We start from the raw sequence: 21,875 nt of genomic DNA on the forward strand, positions 1-21,875 counted from the left end.
TTGAGGTGGTTTTAAGCATGCTACTGTTCCTAAGTCACAGCCCCTAGGCTGAGGTGCTATATAAATATGTAGCTGCATAATAAGCAAGTTATGTTTCTGTTTTGTCTTGGATATGTTTATTATCATAAGATTTGCATTTTCCTCACAGAGGAAATAGGGGAGTGGGGGAAGAGAGTGCTGCTGTACTCAGGTCCTGTTTGTGGGCTTCTCGCAGGCAACTGCGGCCATTGTGAAAACACTATAGGTAGATGGGCCACTGGTCTCATCCTTCAGACTTTTCTATTGTTCTTATGATATCAAGAAGTAATACTTGATATCTTATGATATCAAGAAGGAGCACTTTAGAGCTCCTTACAATGTGATGGTAATCTCTACAAAAACAAGCCTATAAGGTAGGCCAGTACAGTGGTACCTCGGGTTAAGTACTTAATTCGTTCCAGAGGTCTGCTCTTAACCTGAAACTATTCTTAACCTGAGGCACCACTTTAGCTAATGGGGCTTCCCGCTGCTGCTGCGCCGCCGGAGCACAATTTCTGTTCTCATCCTGAAGCAAAGTTCTTAACCCGAGGCACTATTTCTGGGTTAGCGGAGTCTGTAACCTGAACCGATTGTTACCTGAAGCGAATGTAACCTGAGGTACCACTGTATTACTTTCCAGGGATACTAGTCCACTTCTGTTTGATCCTTTTACCGTTTTGATACATCAGTGTTTGGAGTAATAGTTTGCACATTGTGTTCTTGTACCACCTTGTCCAGCTAATGCAAATTAGAAATATTATTTCCAGTGCTTTGTACAACCTGTCGCTAACATTTTGTAGTTGTATTCAGTTTTATTTAGATGGTGCCTCTTTTGTCTGAAACTCATGCTTGGAATTGTACTGCCTGAAAGGGAAATGAAAACACTTTAAAAACCTGGGTGGTGTTTTTGTCAATTGCTCCCACCCTCCCCCCAAAAAGCGTTGGTAACATTTTGATTTGTGTAATCTACTTTACGTCGACTGCTTAGTGCTCTGCTGATGAAAATGAGTAAATTGCTAGGAAAGTCATCATCCAGAGATTAAAAAGTGGCATGACCTGATTATATTGATGCATGCCAAAAAAAACCCTACAATTTAGCAACATAGCGTAGCAAAGTAGATTTTGGTGAAATAATTTTATCGGAGAAGCTAGAAGGAAAACACATCATACTGAAGGCGAATGTGCATTATTAATTTGGGTATTTTAACTCTGTAGCTGGTCTCTCTTAGCTGTTTGAACATGTGAGAGAAATTATAAAAGTTATCTGAAGTTAAAAACAGGGAATGTTGGTGGGTCGAAGCCAGGGTGTGTGTTCTAAAAGTAGCCTTCAGGAGTGCCTAAACATTATTGAAGATGTCTGGAACAGATCCTTGCCAATGGCCAGTACAATAAAGTTATTTGGATTGGACAAGATGCCAGAAAAAAAGAGTTCAAGAGGACTGTAGAAAAATCTAACACCACTTCTGTTTAGTGTGGGCCATTCAACCACAGTGTGCTATTGATCAGTATATTAATGAGCATTCGTTGTAAGAGGCTTTTAAGGGTTGCATCTAATGGTGTACTCGTCTGATAGTAAGCTTTCCATCAGTGGGAGGGAAGCAGTTGCTGGCAATTCCTGCTCTTCCTTTACCTCCCCCTTTGCTGGTAAATCTCCCCCATTTTGTTGACAGAAACCTTACTGATTAGATATAAACGTGTGTATCACTTACGCAAGAGACAATAGCAAAAAAATGTGCATCAATACATAGTGAAACATAAACCAAACATTCGTTTGTATGGGATCATAACATCATGTCAGTAACTTCAATCCAAATGATACTCCCTTCAGGGAGGAATCCAAAGCTTGAACAAATAATGGACTTGTAGTTAGCATGGAAAGATCCAATCCCTCATCCCCACCCCCGTTTAATGTAATCAAATCTTCTATTCTGGAGTTTTCATACTATCTACAGTATATATAAATCCTGTGATGCACGAGAAAAGATTTCCCCATCATATCCCTCAGAATTTCAGCTCCACGTTAGAAATAAGCTGGCTGTTTTTCCAAATGTGGTGTAGAAATGTAAATTGTTGTGTTATCTTGTTTGATTTATATAGGTTTGTTCGAACAGTACTACCATTTTCCCAGGAATTCCAGAGAGATAAGCAGCCTAATGCACAGCCACAATATCTGCATGGATCAAAGGTTAGAATTTTCCCATACTTGTTTTTTTCTGTGGTAGATGTTGGAAAATTACACCCCACAGCTTATGAGCTATTAATACTTGCACCATGTTTCTTTATTATCTTCTATCTTAAGCATATTTGTACTGTATAAATCATATGATATAATTATTTGTTTGATTCTGAGAGATACACTAGACAAAAGTGAGGATTAATGTACCAAGGTACTGGTCCATTTCAGACACAAACAATACAGGATTTTGGCTTTTGTGTTTTGCCCCTCTCCCTTGCGTGCTCTGATTACCTTTGGTTTTTTCCCTGGTTTGAACAAACTATAGTTTCCTGCGGCATCAGAATAATAGAGCAAACCATTTATTGCATCCAAAGCAGAACTGGAAATTGTGATTGTGATTTGAAGTTTCATGGCAGATAGTAGCTCATGGGACACCTGAAAGACCTAATGCAGACTTACTCTGTGTTAGAACCCAAAAACAATGATTTTCCGTTCTCATTTTACTTTAAGCACTATGTGTGAAATATAACTAATCACAAATGACTGAAAAAAATGGTATTCAGTATCACTGAACAGTAAAAGAGCAGTGGCATCCTTTGTAAATGGCCAATGCAACATCTTTAAAGGGCGGAATCAAACCTTTGAAAATAACCAATGAAAATAAACCCTTATTAAGTGTTAGGTGAATAAGTAGTCTCCTAAGAAAGACTCGTTCGGTATTTATTTGGCAAACATCTACCTTGTGTGGCACCTGAGTTTTTTTTTATTTGTCTATCTTAGTTGTACAACCTGTTAGATAATCCACATGCCAGTTTCCTTTATGGTATTAAAAACTGGAATATGTCACAGATTATTTACACATTACTGTGTAAATGAAAACAGAAATATTTACATGTTGCGAGGCTTAGGTTAGTACATTAGCAAAGCAGTCCAGAAGAGACAGCTAGATAGTTAAATGCTAAGAGAAGCATCTATAAAGTACTACAGTGATCAATGAAACATCTGTACACTTTTCTTTATAGTTGCACAAAGGCATGTTAGCTTGGACCATTGACACATAATACATTCCAAATGTCACATCACAAGTATAACTGGTATATGACGATAACTTTCAAAAATGGTACCACTCCTAGCAAAAGCAGGGATGGGGAACCTCTGGCCCTCCAGTTGTTCTTTGAACATCCTTGATCACTGGACATGCTTGCTGGGACCCATAGGAGACAGAGCCCAACCGCATCCAGGTTCCCCATATCTGAGCTAAGGTGTTAAGAGGAAGAAACTCTGCATGAAAAGACTTCAGGGTAGAATTCAGGGACTATTTGAAAGCAGGATAATCTCTTGACACACTCACCACTAAGATCCCATTGCCTTTTTTATCAATTGTGTATGCAATAGTTGGAGATGATTGAACTGTTATAACCTATGTGGATACCATTTTATAGCTGTTCCAATTGACACATGTTGGCTAAGTCACACAAAACCAATTATACGCTCGTAGGGGAGTTTTGGATTCAAGTGTCATGGCAAACGACAAACCCCATTTGAAATCAGGGAGGGTTTCTACAGTTCAAAGAAATAAACGACAAAACATTGAGTACTCTTGTGGCATGCCTGAAGTAGCTCCTTGAATCCCAGCTGTTGATTTGTTTTTTCCTGCCCCTTGCCATGCTTTCCTAGTAAAATCAAGGAGGCTATTCTATATCTCCCCCCTATGTGTAGTTTTCTCTGTAAAGAAATAATGATGAGATGATTTAGCTTTTTATGCTGCAGGAGATTGTGATTTAGGGGTGTGATTGTGTTCAACAGGGCTTTCAAGGAACAATTCGCAAATAGATTTCAACATACATATTGTTACACACAGCAAAACACTTGTCCCAGTTAAGGATATCTAATTTATGGCAGATTGACAGACAGACATAGGCACAAAATCCTGACTTTTGGAGCTCAGCATGGTGGGCTTCTCAGATGTTGACGGATTTGTAATTATGGTGGCTAGTTGGACACCATCTGTATTTCTAATTTCAACTCGTTGGGCGTGCTGGGTCTGCTTGTTGAATTCCTCTGAACCAGACGATTCATTTTTTGCCCATGCCTCTCCCTTATCTTCTGGTCCAATGCTTTGTCTGTCTGAGCTCTCTCTTCTTCTGCGGCACCATAGACGCAAGCAACCATAGACAAAGATGCCAACAATGATGAGAAGCAAGACCGTGCTGGTTAGCCATATGCCCACGGCCAGGTCTTTCTTTTTGTTGCTTGTGGATGCCGGGTCTTGTTCAGGGGTGTTAAAAATTCTGCACTGGTCACTGGATGGGTTTGCCGACTGGCACGTCACACACAGAATGTAAGTTGTTAATGGGATCAGATTCTCGATGACAAATGAAGAACGGCTAGCTGGGACTCTCTCCTCTTTCTGAAAGTGTTTCCTGGTGTATCCTGACAGCATTTTGTCCCAGTTTGGATTGTACATGATGCTGTAAAAGCTGTCTGTGCAGGTCGCCATTTTGGGCCAGATTACTAGGGCTGTGCTTCCTGTTATGTTTTGTACTGTTATCCCCATTGTGATACCGTCTTCTCAATATTTCACTTCCACAAAGAGCGATAATCCTTAAGATTCAGGAGACCAAAAAGTTTCAATAAGCAGAGTTGAGAGGAAAATGAGAACTGCACTTCTGGAATTTAAGGGTGGGTTGGGGAATAATTATTTGAAAACATTACTTGTATTCCTGAAAGCATTTTCAGACAGTAAGCTGAATTTAATTTATAATAAAATGTAGTCAAATGAGACAAGCATGTGTCATTCAGGCATTTACTTACTACACCACTCTTCCTTTAAAAAACAAAACAAACTCAGAGAGGCTTACACGAAGCTCCTAGTGGCCTCCCATCCACGCACCAGTCAATTTTTTTTTTTTAAAAAAAGCTACAGAACTGGATAAAACCAGGCTTTTTAGATCCTTGCTTCAAATCACTTAATACTGTTGGAGTCATAAGACATAATTTGAAGTGCATTTCCTATTTAGTTGGAAATCAAGTTTCTTAAGTGGAATTATTTCAAAGTCATGGAATCTTAGTACAGTGGTACCTCTGATTACGAACTGAATTCGTTCTGGAGGTCCGTTCTTAACCCGAAATCATTCTTAACCCGAGGTACCACTTTAGCTAATGGGGTCTCCTCCTGCTGCTGCTGCTGCGCCATTGGCGCACAATTTCTGTTCTCATCCTGAGGTAAAGTTCTTAACCCAAGGTACTACTTCCGGGTTAGTGGAGTCTGTAACCCGAAGTGTTTGTCACCCGAGATGTTTGTAACCCGAGGTACCACTGTACCTATATTTTAATGATGTTTCATTGGGCATCTAATCAAATTAGCCATTGATGTGCTTCATTTTCCATTCTTGCCTATCGCTTCCAAGCCAAGACAGTGAAAAACCTATGATGCAAAATGAAGCTTTTGATTGATACAAAATACCATCGAATCCAATTTTGTCAGGGAACAGATCTCGTGTTCAAAGAGAGAAGCTTGCTGTCCCACATTACTTATGCCTTTGAAATTTATAGCCATATTGACTTCTTTATTAGTTACCCTCTGTATAAGGTGATAGTGTAGAATTTGCTAAAATACCACTCTGCCATTCACACACCCTTTAAAATTGCTATAACCATTCCAGGTTGACTTGAAAGATGTGAATTGCACTTCAGATATAAAGGATTTAGCTTTCAGAGAAAGGGCTAAGTTGTGAGAACAAACAGTAACTTCTTTCAGGTGGTTTACACTGCCTTTTAATGCTGTATTGTTTTTAACACTCGATTGGGAGCTGCCCAAAGTGGCTGAGGAAACTCAGCCAGATGGGCAGGGTATAAATAAATTATTATTATTATTATTATTATTATTATTATTATTATTATTATTTTCCCTGCACACTTTTCTCCAACTATGCCCATGCATGTGAAAGTATTGTGCAACTTGGCTCTGTATTTAAGCATTGCATATTAGTCGTCTTTTAAGTAAATGTGACAAGGTATTGTTCATGACTAATAATATTCAAGTAATAACTCAAGTATTTCATGCAGAATTACTCATAGTCACAGAAAGGAATCAGTTTTGCATCAACATATTGAATTATATATTTAGGCTAATACATGGGGTCCCCCCCCCTTGAAATTGGTTAACAATATTATTGCCTATAGTTGACATTTAAGACAATCATTTGGGACCTGTTTTTCTTTCCAGTTTGTGTATAAAATTGCTGCATAAAAGACCTCACCAATAAGTTTGTGTTGCATCACTAATTGCTAAATAGTATTAAAGGATTGTTATATTTGTTGATGTTGTAGGGTTAAGTGGGAAATATACCTTATTTAGGTTCAGTACTAGACCATAGCAAAATCAAATTTTAATTATATTAAAACAACCCCCCCCCCCTTTTAAAGAAAAACACCTAAGTCTCCTGAGAACTAATTTCTCAAAAACTCTCCTTCAGAGTTTGTAAGTTTTAGGTTCTTAGGAGAAATATAATTGTGTTTTTGTTTTGCTCCAAGCTGAGATAAACAAAAGTAGAACATTTTATTTTTTAAAAATTTTTTAAAATACTTGATTTTCAATAAAGTCAAACCAAACCCTGAGAACTAGAAGCTAATTTTCTCTTATTTTCATGAACTTAACAGTAATGGCAAACCTGCTGAGATGCACCACTGTATTGAACAGACATAAATTATTATAGGAGAGGTGCATCACAATGTAGAAATGATTCTGTATTTTATTATTTTTACCAGATACAACATTATTTTAAAGCTGTAAATGTACATTTATTCTTCTGTTTAATATTGCATAGTTGAGCTGCTGTGCCTTTTAATAGGTTAGAGTAAGTGTGTGATTTGAGGCTTCTACCTCTTATCTGTGTAGTCTTCAAACAAAACAGTCTCTCACTCCCTCTTTCTCATATTCATTCATATATATATATATATATATATATATATATATATATATTCTATACACAAACTCACTCCATCCCTCTTGCATATTCACATACATATAAGTTAAAGGCTTTCTTTACTGACTTGCTGAGGGAGAATGCCCTGTGTTACTTTATCCAGTTTTAAGAGTCCATACTTACCATCAGTGTAAAAATCCTGAGGCTTTCATCAAATACTTGAGGGGAAACCTCCGCTGGGTTCTCAGTATCCTCCTTGGAGCAAATAGCTTTCTTCATGGTCCGTGGTTGCCAGTTTCCCCCTTAGCAGGCTGCATGGACTAAGTTCTCGTTACGTGACACTTCGACAGGGATGCGAGCAATGAGACCTCCTTCGTCACCTTTCTGCCAACCTTCATACGCAAGGGCATCTTGTCTTAAGTGTTCTGTTGCCTAGGTTTTCCGAGGAGAAAAGCAAGTCTTCACTTTCTCTTGCTTTTGCTCCCTGTTAGAAATTGGGCAGCTGGAGTGCTCCAGTTAGGTTCTTCTTTTGTGTTGCCTGGGCTTGCGTTGCTGCTGATGCAAGTGAATAATGCTCTGTTCTTCGGTGACATCACTACTTAAACTCCTGGGCTTGGGGAGGAGGGGGCGTAGCTTTAGGAAGAGCATTTTGACTTCCTTACCTTGATGCAGCTTCTGTCAGATTGCTGCTATTAATTTGTCTTCTGTATCTCTAGATTATATGAGAGAAAGCAGTTTCTCTCAGGTTTGGCTAACATATACACATCAACATTACGCATTAGATCTGTTACGTGTACATAGCATTTCTTGTATAACATAACATTTCTCTTTTTTTCTTCTTCAAAGTTATAACAAAACATATTTTCCAAAAACATATCCTTATTCCCTCCCCATTTTTCCTCCCCCCTCCCCCCACAAAACCCACCCCCCCACCCCACCCCCCAGCTTCCCTTTGGTTTCTCCAATAATGCTATTTTCTGCATGTTACAGAGTTGTATAGATCCTCCAACTGTTTAGCTAATTAATATCAGTTAAAAAAAAAATTGTGGATGTTTATTCAAAACCTGCCAAGGAGTCCAGTTCGCTTTGTTGCGTCTTCAAATACTTTGTGAAAGGTTCCCATTCATCCTTAAAGTCACAGTTATCCTTGTCCCGTAGTGTATGAGTCAATTTTGCCAGTTCTGCATAATCCATCAATTTTTCTTGCCATAATTCTTTAGTTGGGATTTCTTCAGTCTTCCATCCTTGTGCTATCAGAACTATCGCGGCCGTTGTCGCATACATGAAGATGTTTTTCAACTTTTTTGGCAGGTCTTTCCCTACAATCCCCAACAAAAATACCTCAGGGTTTTTAACAAATGTTAGATGGAACATTTTCTTCAGTTCATTGTATATCATTTCCCAATTTTTTTTAATTACCTTACAATCCCACCACATATGATAAAATGTTCCCTCCTTTTCCTTACACTTCCAACATATGTTTGAACTAGTCGTGCCACTACTTCCTTCTAGAGCTTTTCTGTTGTACTATAGATCGTGTGTGTTTGTATGTTTCTGTAAAAACACACACATATGCACATGTACAAACATATATACAGTATGTAAAAGGGGGAAAATAGAATTTAATCCATGTAGCTGTGCATCCACTTCCAGCTATTTTTTCAGAATCATATTTGCAGCTATTGGGGGGGGGGATTCAAAGCCTTCAATGCAAATATAAAAATAGGAATCTCATTTAAAACCAGAGTTGCTGCATTTTTTTTTCCATCCTCCAACACCAAGGTTGGAAATGCGGAAAGAAGGGGGGAAATTATGTTTTAGAGCCAACTGCATATTCCAAATGTAATTAGAAGACCTAATCTTGTAATTAGATGTAGAAGCAATGTAGCTTTGTAAGATCCCTTCATAAACTATCTTTCTGTGTGTAGATATATACTGCAGCACTCAGGAATGTGCTATATTCCAGCAAGCATTCACTTGTAGCTTGATATTTCAATAAAATATTATCCGTCAACAGGATTTAATTTTACCCGGAATTCTTTTGTGCATAGATTTCGATAATCTACCATTCAGTAGCAGCTGTAGCTCCCAATTAAGTATGAATTGCTTCTAACGTAATTGTTTTACACAGCACAGGGTTACAGGTGCACTTTGGGAGGATATATATTTTTTAGTTTCTTCCATACATATCCCACCAAGCCAGCATACATGTGGTTCCCAAGCAGTGACCTATAGCTCTCTTCTCTTAGGCCTCAATTTCCAGGATTCTCTGCTTAATTCTATATTTCAAGTAAATAGAAACATCTACCAAAAACACCTAACATTAAGCCTGGAACAGGTCATAACACTTTTCACTAAACTTTACTAAGATTTCCTTTAGCTACAGGTGTATTTTCTTCCTGTTCATATTAGCAAATTTAAATTGTCCTAGGGTTGCTCAACTACCGCAGTTTGGTAATTTCAAAACAATGTGATATTTTTCCAGTTAACAAAGGGGAGGTTAGTGCAAGGTTTTGACTTTTTGTTTAAGAATATGTTTGAAAATTCTTTTGTCAGAATTCTGTTTTTTTTTATGTCAGTTAAATGCTTTAAAATAACTTCAGCATATTCTGGTTTGTTTGTTTGTTTGTTTGTTTGTTTGTTGGAAGAATTGTGTGTTACCTTTTTAATAGGTGAGAGTAGAATGAAAAGTTGATACTTTTTCTTCAGTTTAGAATGAAAATGTTTGATCAGAAAAATAATGTTGTTTCCCATGGAAGGATCTCTTAACAGGGAGAAAGGTCAACCAACTACAATTGTGTGTGTTTTTCTTCCTCTTTAGGCTTTGAATCTGGCCTACTCCAGTATTTATAGCAATTACAGGAATTTTGTTGGCCCTCCCCATTTCAAAGTCATCTGCAGACTCCTGGGATACCAAGGCATTGCTGTGGTAATGGAAGAGTTACTGAAAGTCGTCAAGAGCCTGGTACGTTGTCCCACACGCTGTTCTTCATTTCAGTATTGATTTTTAAGGGAAGGGGAATTAATTCTTCTTGTTTAGTTCACTGAGCATCCAGCAGACATTTACCTGACTGGGTAAGCACAAGATAACCATACGTGCTTCTTGAGGTACAAAGGAGAATAGTTTGAGAACAGCAAATAACTGGGGGGGGGGGGGGAGCCTTGTGTGGGAAGAGACACGCCTGATGTGTCTGATACTTGAAAGCATCATCACACATTTTAAAATTTAAATGAACCTTGTGAGTGCCTTGCATGAAACAAATTCTTGTTTTTGAGGAGAGAGAAAAAGAAATGGAGCGTGTCTGTGTGAGAGAGACTCTCTAGTACTTAAAATAATTAGGAAATGAACAGACATTAAAATCTTGCTACGTAAAACTCCTTGGCTTGCACAGTTCTGCCTACGACGACAAAGTACAGTGATACCTCTGGTTGTGAACGGGATGATCCGTACCGGAGGCCCGTTCGCAACATGAAAAGCCCGCAACCTGAAGCACCGTATCTGTGCAGGTGCGCGGTGCGATTTGGCACTTGTGCGCATGCGCGAAGGGCAATTTGGCGCTTCTGCGCATGCGCGAGCGGCGAAACCCAGAAGTAACCCTTTCCGGTACTTCCAGGTCGCTGCGGGACGCAACCTGAAAAAATATATCATGAAGCAAACGTAACATGAGGTATGGCTGTATTTTGAATCTGGCCCAGACTTATCTTAAATTAGGCTTAAAATGCTGCATATTCATTCATACCCCCATGTGGCAGTTTGCCTTACCAAAAAAAAAAAAATCACATTCACCACCATTGGGACCTTTTTTTCCTAAGCCTACGGGAGAGAGAGAAGGCATGGAGAAGCTTAAATGACTATATGTGGATTGGGGATGGTAGTGTAGGAATGTATGTGATTGGGATGTCCTTCCTTGCCCATTTCTGCCTTCCATCTACCATTGGTATGGAGCCTCAACTACTTTCCTTTGTGGGAATGCAGACTTCAGCTTAAGAGAAGTTTCCCCAGCCCTCTCCTAAGTCTTGTGTTGGAGCCAGAAGATTTTCAGAACCTCTGTTTGTTTTATAATGAACATCTTTAGGTGCATAAGGGAAGTACAAATCAGCAGATGATAACCAGTGGCATTAATTAAAAATGCCCCAGTTTTCACATCTCTCAGTTGCTGATTACTCTCCCCCCCCCCACCCCGCCTTACTGGTTAAAGCAACAGCTAGAAGTCTTATTCTCTCTTTCTCCTTTCAAGCCTTTGTGACCATTGTTTCCGGCAGTTAGTTATATAGTAGGCAAAACAGGAGAAGCTATCCATTAGTGCATATCAGATTGACTTTAGTTAGTCTTCAGACCTGAAGGCAAAACAAGTGGTTGGCGTACTAGGAAGACCCTTCGCTGCAAAATTAAAGCTCTTGGGTATGGGAATTTCATAAGCAGACGAGATTAAAAATTGGTCTCCGTGAAACCAAGAAACACTCGCACACCCTTGTATTGTTTGTCTAGAATGGCTCCAGGCTAATATAAAACTAATATAAAACTACTGGTTATTTCTGGGTTTTGCCTTTACAGGGAAACATTGGGTCTTCTTGTGCATGGGAGTTTCCGCACTCCTTCTCTCTCACCGCAGCCCCATGCACACAATCCAAGATGCTTCTCCTGGTAGTGAGAGGGTAGACTTGGTGAAAGTTAGGGCAAGGCACCGTGCAAGAAGTAGCTTGAGCAAAGCTGCTTTTGCCTGTTTTGGGTTATCCTCCCACACACACACCATAAACACCACATTTGAGGTCTTTCCTGGTGATCCCCAAACCGTAGAAGAGCCTCTAAATGGGCTTTTCAAATATTTAGTATGTATTTCAGAGGTGGAGAACATTTTTGGTTCCTTAGGCCAGATTCTTACCAGCATTCACTTTGTGGACCAAATTAAACTGTTGAGAGGGGTTGCCTACCTTTCAAGCATATTATGCAGTTATGATGTCACGTGATTGACAGGTGGACATTGCTACCCACCTTTCAAAATCCCTCATACTGGTTTTCCAAGTGCTCAACAGCTAGGTGGTTGTCAGATGTTTGGGAACATGCTGTAGCTTCAAGGCCCTTATGCTGCGTACAAAGAACTTTAGGACAGCCTCCGCACTCCCCTTTGAGCCTTCTGTAAGCCCTTTACAAAAGCGCTCTTTGAAGGACCTGCCCCCTCCTTCTCCTTTAACTATAGGAATGAGCAGGCAGGCAGCAGGTGGTATGGGGCCGGGGGTGAGGCAGAGGAGAAAAGGGGCTGCATTTACGATTTGGAGTAGTAATACTCCAGCTTGTGTTTATTGTGTGTCACAGCCTGACTTCTGTTTTTCTTCAGCGATACTAATCACCTGTGTTCTTGCAGCTCCAAGGCACCATTCTGCAATATGTGAAGACGTTAATGGAAGTGATGCCGAAAATCTGTAGGTTACCCAGACATGAGTATGGCTCCCCGGGTAAGTTACCTTTTAGATCATGTCATTCCAATGTTAAGAGCCAGTTTTGTTCCTTGGCTTTAGAACATTATTTAACAAACAGTTTAGAGAGGCAAACAGTACTGAACAATTTTGTTCTCACATTGTCGTGCAGTGCTTTTCCATATTTTCTCAAAATACATTCTGTGGGTATGAGAGCAGAGCCATCTTTGGGGTGGTGGCAAATAGGGGATACAACCCTGGACCCCTCGCCTCGTGCCAGTGGTCACAGTCAATGCCCGACTGCCATCCATCTAGCAATGCTCCCCAACTCCTCCCTTCCTATAGCATGGCAGGAGGCGGAAGGAACTCACTGACAATGCTACCTTTAAACATCAGAAAAATAAAAAGTGTAAGCCACAGGTAGGGGGATGGGTTCACTGCTGCTAAAGCGCCAGCAAAACAATGGGCAGTATCCAATTAGACAGTTCTGCCAGAGCAAGGTTTTTTGTTGTTGTTACTGTGCAATAGAACCTTCCCACCCTCTATTCTCTTCCACTGCACAGCTAAAAGCCCTTATGTCAATAGAACTATTTAGTTGGATAACACCCAAAGACAACAAAAAGTAAGATGTGGGGAGGAGGGCTCAATAACACCACCTTTGCCAATGATAGCAGAGGAAGCAGAGCGATTAAGGCTACATGATGTGATTTGCTCCAGGCCCTGTACCCCCATAGGGACAGGGTGCCCCATAAATCAACATTTATTTGGAACACTGAGATCTCATCCACCCTGCAATAAATGCGATACTTGCAGCGAAATATTAGGCTCTTGATTTCCAACAAAGCCTTTCCCTGCTCACCCAGCAGTCAGCCTTTTGTGGCCTTCCTGCACCTTTATAACACCTTTCAGCCGCAGCTGCCACTCCCATGTGCTCCCTGCATGCACTATTATTCTGGCCAACTCCACAAGCCCACCTGTCCCCTTAGAGCAGCGGTTCTAAACCTTTGGGTCTCCAGATGTTGTTGGACTACAACTCCCATCATCCCTGAGCTCTGGCCTTGTTAGCTAGGAGTGATGGGAGTTGTAGTTCAACAACATCTGGGGACCCACAGGTTGAGAAAGGCTGCCTTAGAGCAACGTTAAGCTCTCCCCTCCCTCGCCCCCTTAACACAACCCTTGGCTCTCTTTGTATCTCCTCTGCCCCTTTTCTTCACCTGTCTAGCCCTCTCTCAGGTCTCTCCTTCACAGTCCACTACATACTTTGGGCTGGTTCCCACCCAAGGCTCCCAAGTGTGGAGAGCACCTGCAAACATTCTTGCTTATTTCTTGTCTTCTTGTGTGGATGTGGGAGACAAGGCATTGCAGATGCTGACAACGTATGTGCTTATCTTTGACTTCTGGAACATTGATGTGTTGTTCAAAGCTTGTTGTATTCAGTAGGTGTTTTAGCTCTTTAATACAAATGGCCCTGGTAAGGGCAGCTGCTCCTGGGATGCCACTTCAGAAGAATTATCACTGATGAGCCATTGTTGTTTGACTGCGATTTTGAGATTTATTCTCTTCTCTGAGCCTAACCTCTGCAATTTCAGCATGACTGAATCATTGCCCTTTGTTCCTTGCTTTGAGTATGTTTTCTCCTCCTCCCTCTTACTTCCTAGCTCCTCGTATTACTGAGCCTTATTAGAGCTCCTTTTGACTTGGATTTAACTTCTTATTAGGTGCTTGACTCCTGTTAGCAAGACTGAACATAAGTCAAAGAGGCTCTGAGTTGTTGAACCCTGTGGTTCTCCTTTCGAGCTGATTTACTGCCTCATTAGCCATTGTTAAAAAGTGTGAGGGGTTCACTCGCCGGCTACCTTAAAATCAGGCAATGGAATTTTTATACAAAAGTCACACTTGTTTTAGTAAGTATTATGGGGAGTCAGTTAAATAGAAATAAAACTCTGTACTCCTATCCCACACCCAGCAGAAAGAACATTGATTGCGGCTTATATTCGGGCCAATACGGTAACTCTCGCCTAGCTTCACTTCGCCCTCTAGCAGAATCAGGAGGCATCAAATTTCTAAAATTGTTTATTATTATTATTACTATTATTATTATTAGCCTTCTGGGTATCAAGATTGACTCCTTGTTATCGTAGTTGTTTTTTATCCAGCTGTCTCCTGTGATGTGTTTTCATACATACCCTAATTTTTCTAAGATGTTAATCCTCGGACAAATACTATTTTAGCCAAACCCATCTACCTTACAGCTCATGCATGCCTTGTAGTTCAAAGGAAGGTGAAAGTCACCAGCTAACCCACAACTGAAGTTTAAACCAACTTCAGGTCATGGTTTGGCAGATCATGAATGAGCAGCTATGAGAATCTTGAGATTGTGTGCTTTCTGCTACCTGTATGGGAAGGAGAAGTAGACGTTTCTGGTTTGAAGGAGCATCTGAATACAATCTAAGTGTTGAGTACACACCCAATTTTTAGCCATCTCCAGTATCTTGGAGAACAGGTAGCTCCTAAACTGTCATATGGAAAAATAAATGTATTCTTAGGCGTAATTCCTATTATAACTAATGCATGCTTACTGAGTGTACAGAGGGTTATCAAGATTGTTCCCTAACTTTTGGATATTTTTTGTAAATGTTGCACTAGCACATATATTTTAACACACTGATTATGTATGATCCTAAGCCCATGAAATTGGAGGTAAAGATTGCACAAGCTTCAAAAATTGCCAAAAAAACACTTGTTGTTGTCGTTTAGTCGTGTCTGACTCTTCATGACCCCATGGACCAGAGCACGCCAGGCACTCCTGTCTTCCACTGCCTCCCGCAGTTTGGTTAAACTCATGTTAGTAGCTTCGAGAACACTGTTCATCCATCTCGTCCTCTGTCGTCCCCTTCTCCTTGTGCCCTCCGTCTTTCCCAGCATCAGGGTCTTTTCCAGGGAGTCTTCTCTTCTCATGAGGTGGCCAAAGTATTGGAGCCTCAGCTTCAGGATCTGTCCTTCTAGTGAGCACTTATGTCAAAAAAAAACCAACCAAACAAAAAACCTTATGTAAAAGTATAAAATCTTCTTATTAGACATGATTTGTTTCCTTACCACAGAAGTTTGTACACATGCTTATTTGCACACATCCTACACGTGTACAGAGCTTTTATGTGTCCTCTACCTTCAGAGCTCCTGTGTATGACCTACCCAATATTCCATAAGGATTGGGTGACCTTTGTTGTTGAGTGAAGCCCCGTACAGCCTATAGCAGTGGTTCCTATTTAACTAAGCACTGTGGAGCCCCTGTTTTTGAAAACGTTTTTGAAAACGTTGATATCTCTCTGGTAGTTTTTGTCCTTTGAATGGTTCCACCATACCCACCAACGTGTACTAGCGCAAAACCAGGACATTCATCTTCCGGGCTGTGCTTCACAAGTCATGTGACCCATGCATGATAGCACGGTCCTCCAAGACAGGAATATCCCTTATGAGCATGTGCCATTGGCCCCCTGGATGGGTTACGCGTACCCCTATGGGGTTTGCGGACTACAAATTAGGAACCACTGGCCTATGGAGTTGTCAAATACAGTATTTTTGTCCCTGTTGAAAATTGCCCTAATGAGAGTGTTGATCAAAATGTATGCTTGGAAGATGCTAATTTTCTGTGAATTTTTACTTTTACTTCCTGGTGCACAAATTCATTGGGGTGTTTATTTATCTCGCTTTCCACAATCTCTGTCTCTCCTCATCTTATGTCTCAGGTATTCTGGAATTCTTCCATCACCAGCTGAAGGATATTGTTGAGTATGCAGAACTGAAAACTGTCTGTTTCCAGAATCTGCGGGAAGTGGGAAACGCTATCCTTTTCTGCCTCCTCATTGAACAGAGCTTGGTAAGCTGGTGATTTGCATCTATATTCACTTTCAAATACTGTCTGATATTTTACTTGTTTTCAGGTGACACAAGTTCAGCTGTAAGTTTCAAGTCAACTTTCCAGTCCTTTAAAAATTTATTTCTTTGGAAATAACTTTTTGAGGCAGAGTCAGGGAAAGAATTCATTATGCGAATTAAGATCCATGATTACAGAAACAGTACACTTTTTATTTCCTTCCTTTATTTTTATACTTGTAAAGAAATGTTGTGTTCTTCTGATGCCATCTGGTGTCCAGATTAGGAAAGGTAACTGCAGCTTTTTGTAAAAAATAAATAAATTATTATTTATTTATTTTTTAAAAGGGCATGCTGGCAACTCCATCTCTTTTCATTCAGCCTAACAATTCAACCCTGGCACCAAAAGCTGTGGAACTTGGCTTCAATAGAGAAAATAACTTGTTACTTAAGAACAGGGTAGTTTTTCCACCTTTGGTCCCCACCCTGCACTCAGGTCTCACCTGTGACTCAATATGAAACAGCGGCCGCCCTGGGAAACAGCTGTGACTGATGAGCTAAACCAAGGGAAGGTCTCAAACCCTTGAGGTTGTGAAGACAGGCTCCGCTGGATTGAGCAGGTCCAATGGTCCAGAAGGCAGTTTCTGCACATGCTGTAGAGGGAAGTGAGGGGCAGATGAGGCTCATCAACCTAGGGAGGTAGCCTATCTAGGAGAAGGAAAACTGATCCTAAAGCTCTGCCTTACTGGATAACTTCCGTAGAACAAAAGGCTAAGGAGCAAACCCTACACAAATCTGAAGTAGAGTCCCTAAGACGGTTGGTTGGCACCTTGTATGCCTCCTTCCAGCAACTCTGTCAGCCAAGCTGGTGCCAAACACATTGTGCTCTCCTTTCCTTTGGACCACATCAGCGAGGCTGAGATGGAGGCTCTTGTGGTCTGGGCAGCCCAGGACCTCCATCCACACTGCCCAGGCCTGCGCCCCAGGAAGGTCACTTTGGTGCTGCTAACGTTGACTTCATCCTCGGAAGCACGCTCCATTGTCTCTCGAGGCAGACAGATGCCAACTTTTAAGGGACCGTTAAGCCATAGTCTCATTGCATAAAACTTTGCAAGACTATTTCCTTTATTGGTAATGATTATATGGAGTTGCAGGTGCCAGACAGATATACCTGCCTTTGGGACTCATAAACATTTCCCCCCAGAGACGGTGGAGAAGATAGTCATAACGGGACCAAGAGAAACAGGGAAAACATTTTTTAGTTCACTTAATCCTCTTGCTGGCGCTTCTTCGGATGCAAGTCAGCGTTTAACAGTAGCTGTTAACTAATTTGGTTTTTTGTACACTTGGCACTTGAGCGTATATTTTTGGAACTATTTGCCCAATTAGCCAAATGTGACCAACCCTGGTTTTGGCCTAGAACTAATGTGGGTGGTGTGTTTTTTGTGTGTGTAAGGTATAGAAATATAAGAAGAAGGGGTGATGGGTACAGATCAGTTCCATTTAAGTTATGATGTGTGGTGTATGTGTGTTCTCTTATACTGAGGGTGAGAACTGAAGTCAAATTCCAGAAATGAGCCCTGATGCTGCCTTGTAAATTGACACTTTGCTTTCATTTTGCCTGGCTGCCTTGTGCATTTGGAGAGGAAAAACAAAGCAGTTTGCATTGCCAAAGCGTGCTAATTTTCTGAGCTTGTTTCATCACTGAATTACCTAGGTTACGGAAATTGCTTCAGAATGGTCAGTGCGCTTACTTGACCAGGTCTTTGAATTGCTGCTCTTGCGGGAACTATCCTTGGGAGATAATGGATTATGGAAATAATGCTGATAAAAATAAAAGCATGAGTCACTTCTTGGTTCACATCTCTCCGTCTACCACTTGAACATTGTGTTAGGTTTTTTGGTAGAGAATGCTAATAAATTTTCTAATTCTGCCTGTAGAATAGGCTCTCTGTTTTAACAGGAAGGTGCAGCTTTATTAAGAGTCTTGTGGACTGAAACCAATGTGACGTAGAAAATCCAAGATTCGATTTTGCATTAAAACACTCTCTCTCTCTCTCTCTCTCTCTCTCTCTCTCTCTCTCACCATGCACAAGCTTTAATTGGTGTAAGAGGGTTTTTGTTTTAAACCCATTTCCTCTTTACTATTTGCCTAATGTAAATCTGCCATAGTACTAATATCTTGAGAGCTGGAAAATGGCGTGGGGGGGAATTTTTATCCCACCTGGTGTTGTTCCTCCCTTGCTTTTGAGTTTGAAGCAGAATCTAGAAATCCAATCCCAGATCTGCCACGTCGCATCTGTTTCAGCCCAAGGCAACCTCTTGCAATTACATTTTGCAAGAGGCCAAGGCGACATGCGCTGCTTCTGAAAAGTGCTTAGCTGGCTGAACTGGTGCCGTCAAATGCTGCTGGTGTGTTGTGTTTTCAATGAGTTTTGTCCGCTTTGTTGCAGTCACTGGAGGAAGTGTGTGATCTGTTGCATGCTGCACCATTCCAGAATATTTTGCCAAGAGTTCATGTCAAAGGTATGTCTCCTTATAGTGACCCGTCAACCTGAATGCGCTGACCAAGGGTTCCATAATCTTCCTGATGGTGCTGCTTGCTTGGGACTGCAAAAACTGGCGGTGGGGGGAATAATGGACCATGACACATGTCTGCCATTGGTGGTTTGGCAAGTTACAAATTGGGTAGGCCACCTGTGATGCTTGGAGAGTAAGCAGGTTGAGCCATGAAGCCTGAGGAGTAGGGAGGCCGTTTCCTACACTGAAATCATTGGGATGAAAAACGCGTTGTGAAAAGTGTTGCTTGTGTAACTTGGAGTACTTGCTGCTTGGGAGGGTTTGTTTCCTGCGCAATGCAGTATTTCTCCACCACTTCCTGTTGCCAGCAGCACATATTTCCCGCTGCCTCCTCACCCACCAACAGCTTTCTCACTAGTTTGCCAACTGAAGTCAAGCAGTTCCCCCCCTGCCTTGCTTAAAAGCAGACAAACTTGTCATCTCAATAGACAGCCAAGGAATTGGCCAGCATCACTGCCAGTTCAGATCGCCCACTTGCTGCAAAACATTTCCTCGTCGCAAATGATGTGTGAGCCAATGCCTTTTGAAAACTTTGAAAATCAGTTCCCCTATACATAAAATTCCATTCCCTGGAGTCTGGAATTTTGTGTTTGATAAGATTTATCTTAATGGATTTTAATGTGTGTGGGAAGAAAAGTATGTTGGAACACAATAGCTTTATTTTAGGAGTCAAGTAAGCAGCTCCCACTGCGAGTGTCCTGCTGTTGATTTCTTTTCAATTAAAGGAAACTATGGCAGAGGAACCATTTTGATCCTCAGATCTTTCCTTTAAGTGCTAGGTTCTTTATGACTCTTGTTTTATGTTTTTTCTGTACTGTATTTTATTGTCCTCTTATTGGTAGGCCTTTTTGGTTCCTATCCTCCTTGAGTGTGTAATGCGGAAAATTATGGGATTTTTAAAAAGCAATACAATGAATGCATAACCATTATTGGAACAATGCTAAGGTGTTTCTCTTTTAAGCACTACTTGCCTTTAAAAAAACAAAATAATGTTGTCTCATTCCAGAGGGTGAAAGACTGGATGCTAAAATGAAGAGACTAGAATCAAAGTATGCTCCACTCCACCTCGTTCCACTGATTGAAAGACTAGGAACACCTCAGGTACAGCTTTCATTCTTTGGGCAGTAAAGCTGTATTCTCCCCCCCAAAAAAAACAAATCCACGGTACAAGGGAAAAGATGCCTGGGCATCATTTGGTTTGCAGTTAGAGCTGCTGGATAGAGCCACCAAGCGCATTGCCAGTTGCTCAATGCCTGGAGACAGGGTTACAGGGACATTGCAGTAATTCTCCAGAGGTAATTTTCTTCTTTACGTACTATCATGGTATTCTCTTTGGTTGCAACTGTAGCAAATTGCCATCGCAAGAGAAGGAGACTTGTTGACCAAGGAGCGCCTCTGCTGTGGGCTGTCCATGTTTGAAGTCATCTTGACCAGGATTCGAACCTTCCTTGATGACCCAATCTGGCGTGGGCCTCTCCCCAGCAACGGTGTGATGCATGTTGACGAATGTGTGGAATTCCACCGCTTGTGGAGCGCAATGCAGTTTGTGTACTGCATTCCTGTGGGGACTCATGAGTTTACGGTGGAGTACGTATCTTGAGTGCTTGCTTAAGGCCCCCGTATATAACGCTTGTTTATTTCAGTAGCTAGGTGTGGGATGTCACCAAGAAAACGATGAGATCGGTTTGGAATTTTTGATCACACGGCAAATGGAAAGAGGGAAAAAGCCAATCTGTAGTATGAGTTTTACTAGGGAAGGAATGCGATGCGAGCACAGAGCTAAAGCCATCCTGAAATATTAAATGTGCAATTTCAATTCTTTTCGATCATTGTAGCACTCCCAACATAGTCGCCTCATGTACTCCTTGAATGCCCTTTTCAGTATGACCTTAGAAACAATTGCATCCGCCCACTGTTAAGATCGCAGAAGGGAAGTGCCTTTCTTGCAAAGACCTGTTTTTTGTTGTTGTCTGATGTAGAGAGGTATATATCCTTTAGAACCAAATTTCTCACCAAGGCTTTACAAATTTGCCTAATAAAACCTTAAAAGGGGGAATGGGAAATGATTTATCCTGTAAAGGTTGGGGAGTAGAAATGTAAACCACGATTATTAGCAGTACTCTTGGTGTTATTATTTTTATGGCTGCTCACTAAACAAAATAAATTGAACTGAACATTAGTCACCAAAGTAGTACCCTAATATTAGCCTATGGAAATCTCAGGAAATTGGCAGTGCTTTTATTTAAAAAACCCAACTTGGGTTAGTTTTGTTTTAGTTTTTCAGCAGTTGTGTTCTTGCCAGTCACTGGCCTGTTCTTCAGAATCAAGGGGAGATGAGGATGGTAAACTCAGGCAAATGGGATGGTATACAGTTCTCCTTGCCAGTTAACACTCTAGCATTGTAGCACTGCGAGGTAGCAAGTGTTTGGATGAATAATTCCATGTTGCTGCTTATTTTAGACCTGTAATAATAATTTCATAAGATGTCCCTCTGAACAACATCTAGGCCACTTAACGCTAGAAATCTTAATACAGTTCAGTGTTTTCAAAGTTCTGTGTTTCATTTTGACTTGTCCTGGCGAATCTAAAAATAACGGTTTCTACACATCTCCCTCCATAGGCAGTGTTTCGGAGATGGGTTGCACTGGGCTGGCTGTATGATAATTGTGCTTTTGGGACAACAGCGTCGGTTTGACGTGCTGGATTTCTGCTACCACTTACTGAAAGTACAGAAACACGACGGCAAAGATGAGGTCATAAAGAACGTGGTAAGTTGACAGAAGCAGTCTCCATTTCTCATTCTGCCTGTTTCTGCTTTTGACACCCTGGCAATATTTCTTTGTTTTCTTTTGAATTTCCTGAGGCATAAGTGTAGCCTGGCCTTC

At 41.0% G+C, this 21,875-nt stretch overlaps 2 protein-coding genes and 1 long non-coding RNA gene across 5 annotated transcripts in view; 1 reads left to right on the forward strand and 2 right to left on the reverse strand.

The window, feature by feature from the left end:
* CYFIP1 (cytoplasmic FMR1 interacting protein 1) overlaps positions 1 to 21,875 on the forward strand; it is a 59,908-nt gene that overhangs the window by 36,889 nt on the left and 1,144 nt on the right. For both annotated transcript variants that reach the window (XM_081001287.1, XM_081001286.1), the window contains exons 23-30: positions 2,116 to 2,203; positions 9,944 to 10,087; positions 12,486 to 12,576; positions 16,284 to 16,414; positions 18,864 to 18,936; positions 19,997 to 20,091; positions 20,339 to 20,577; positions 21,611 to 21,758. In XM_081001287.1, coding sequence (XP_080857413.1) covers positions 2,116 to 2,203; positions 9,944 to 10,087; positions 12,486 to 12,576; positions 16,284 to 16,414; positions 18,864 to 18,936; positions 19,997 to 20,091; positions 20,339 to 20,577; positions 21,611 to 21,758 — 1,009 coding nt within the window. The remainder of the gene's footprint in view (positions 1 to 2,115; positions 2,204 to 9,943; positions 10,088 to 12,485; positions 12,577 to 16,283; positions 16,415 to 18,863; positions 18,937 to 19,996; positions 20,092 to 20,338; positions 20,578 to 21,610; positions 21,759 to 21,875) is intronic.
* Positions 1 to 21,875, reverse strand: part of LOC308474908 — a 306,542-nt gene that overhangs the window by 12,618 nt on the left and 272,049 nt on the right. The window lies entirely within an intron of this gene.
* Positions 4,028 to 7,756, reverse strand: FNDC9 (fibronectin type III domain containing 9). 2 transcript variants are annotated; one of them, XM_081003671.1, is made up of 2 exons: positions 7,306 to 7,756; positions 4,028 to 4,798 (listed from the first exon to the last, which is right to left on the reverse strand). In XM_081003671.1, the coding sequence occupies exon 2, from the start codon at positions 4,749 to 4,751 to the stop codon at positions 4,083 to 4,085; it is 669 nt and encodes a 222-aa protein (XP_080859797.1). In that variant the 5' UTR covers positions 4,752 to 4,798; positions 7,306 to 7,756; the 3' UTR covers positions 4,028 to 4,082. The 2 variants fall into 2 exon arrangements, with proteins under 2 accessions (XP_080859797.1, XP_080859796.1); XM_081003670.1 differs by having other exon boundaries at positions 4,028 to 4,863.

This window comes from Podarcis pityusensis (genome assembly GCF_964106645.2).
Source record: "Podarcis pityusensis genome assembly, chromosome: 4".
Taxonomy (NCBI): Eukaryota; Metazoa; Chordata; class Lepidosauria; order Squamata; family Lacertidae; genus Podarcis; species Podarcis pityusensis.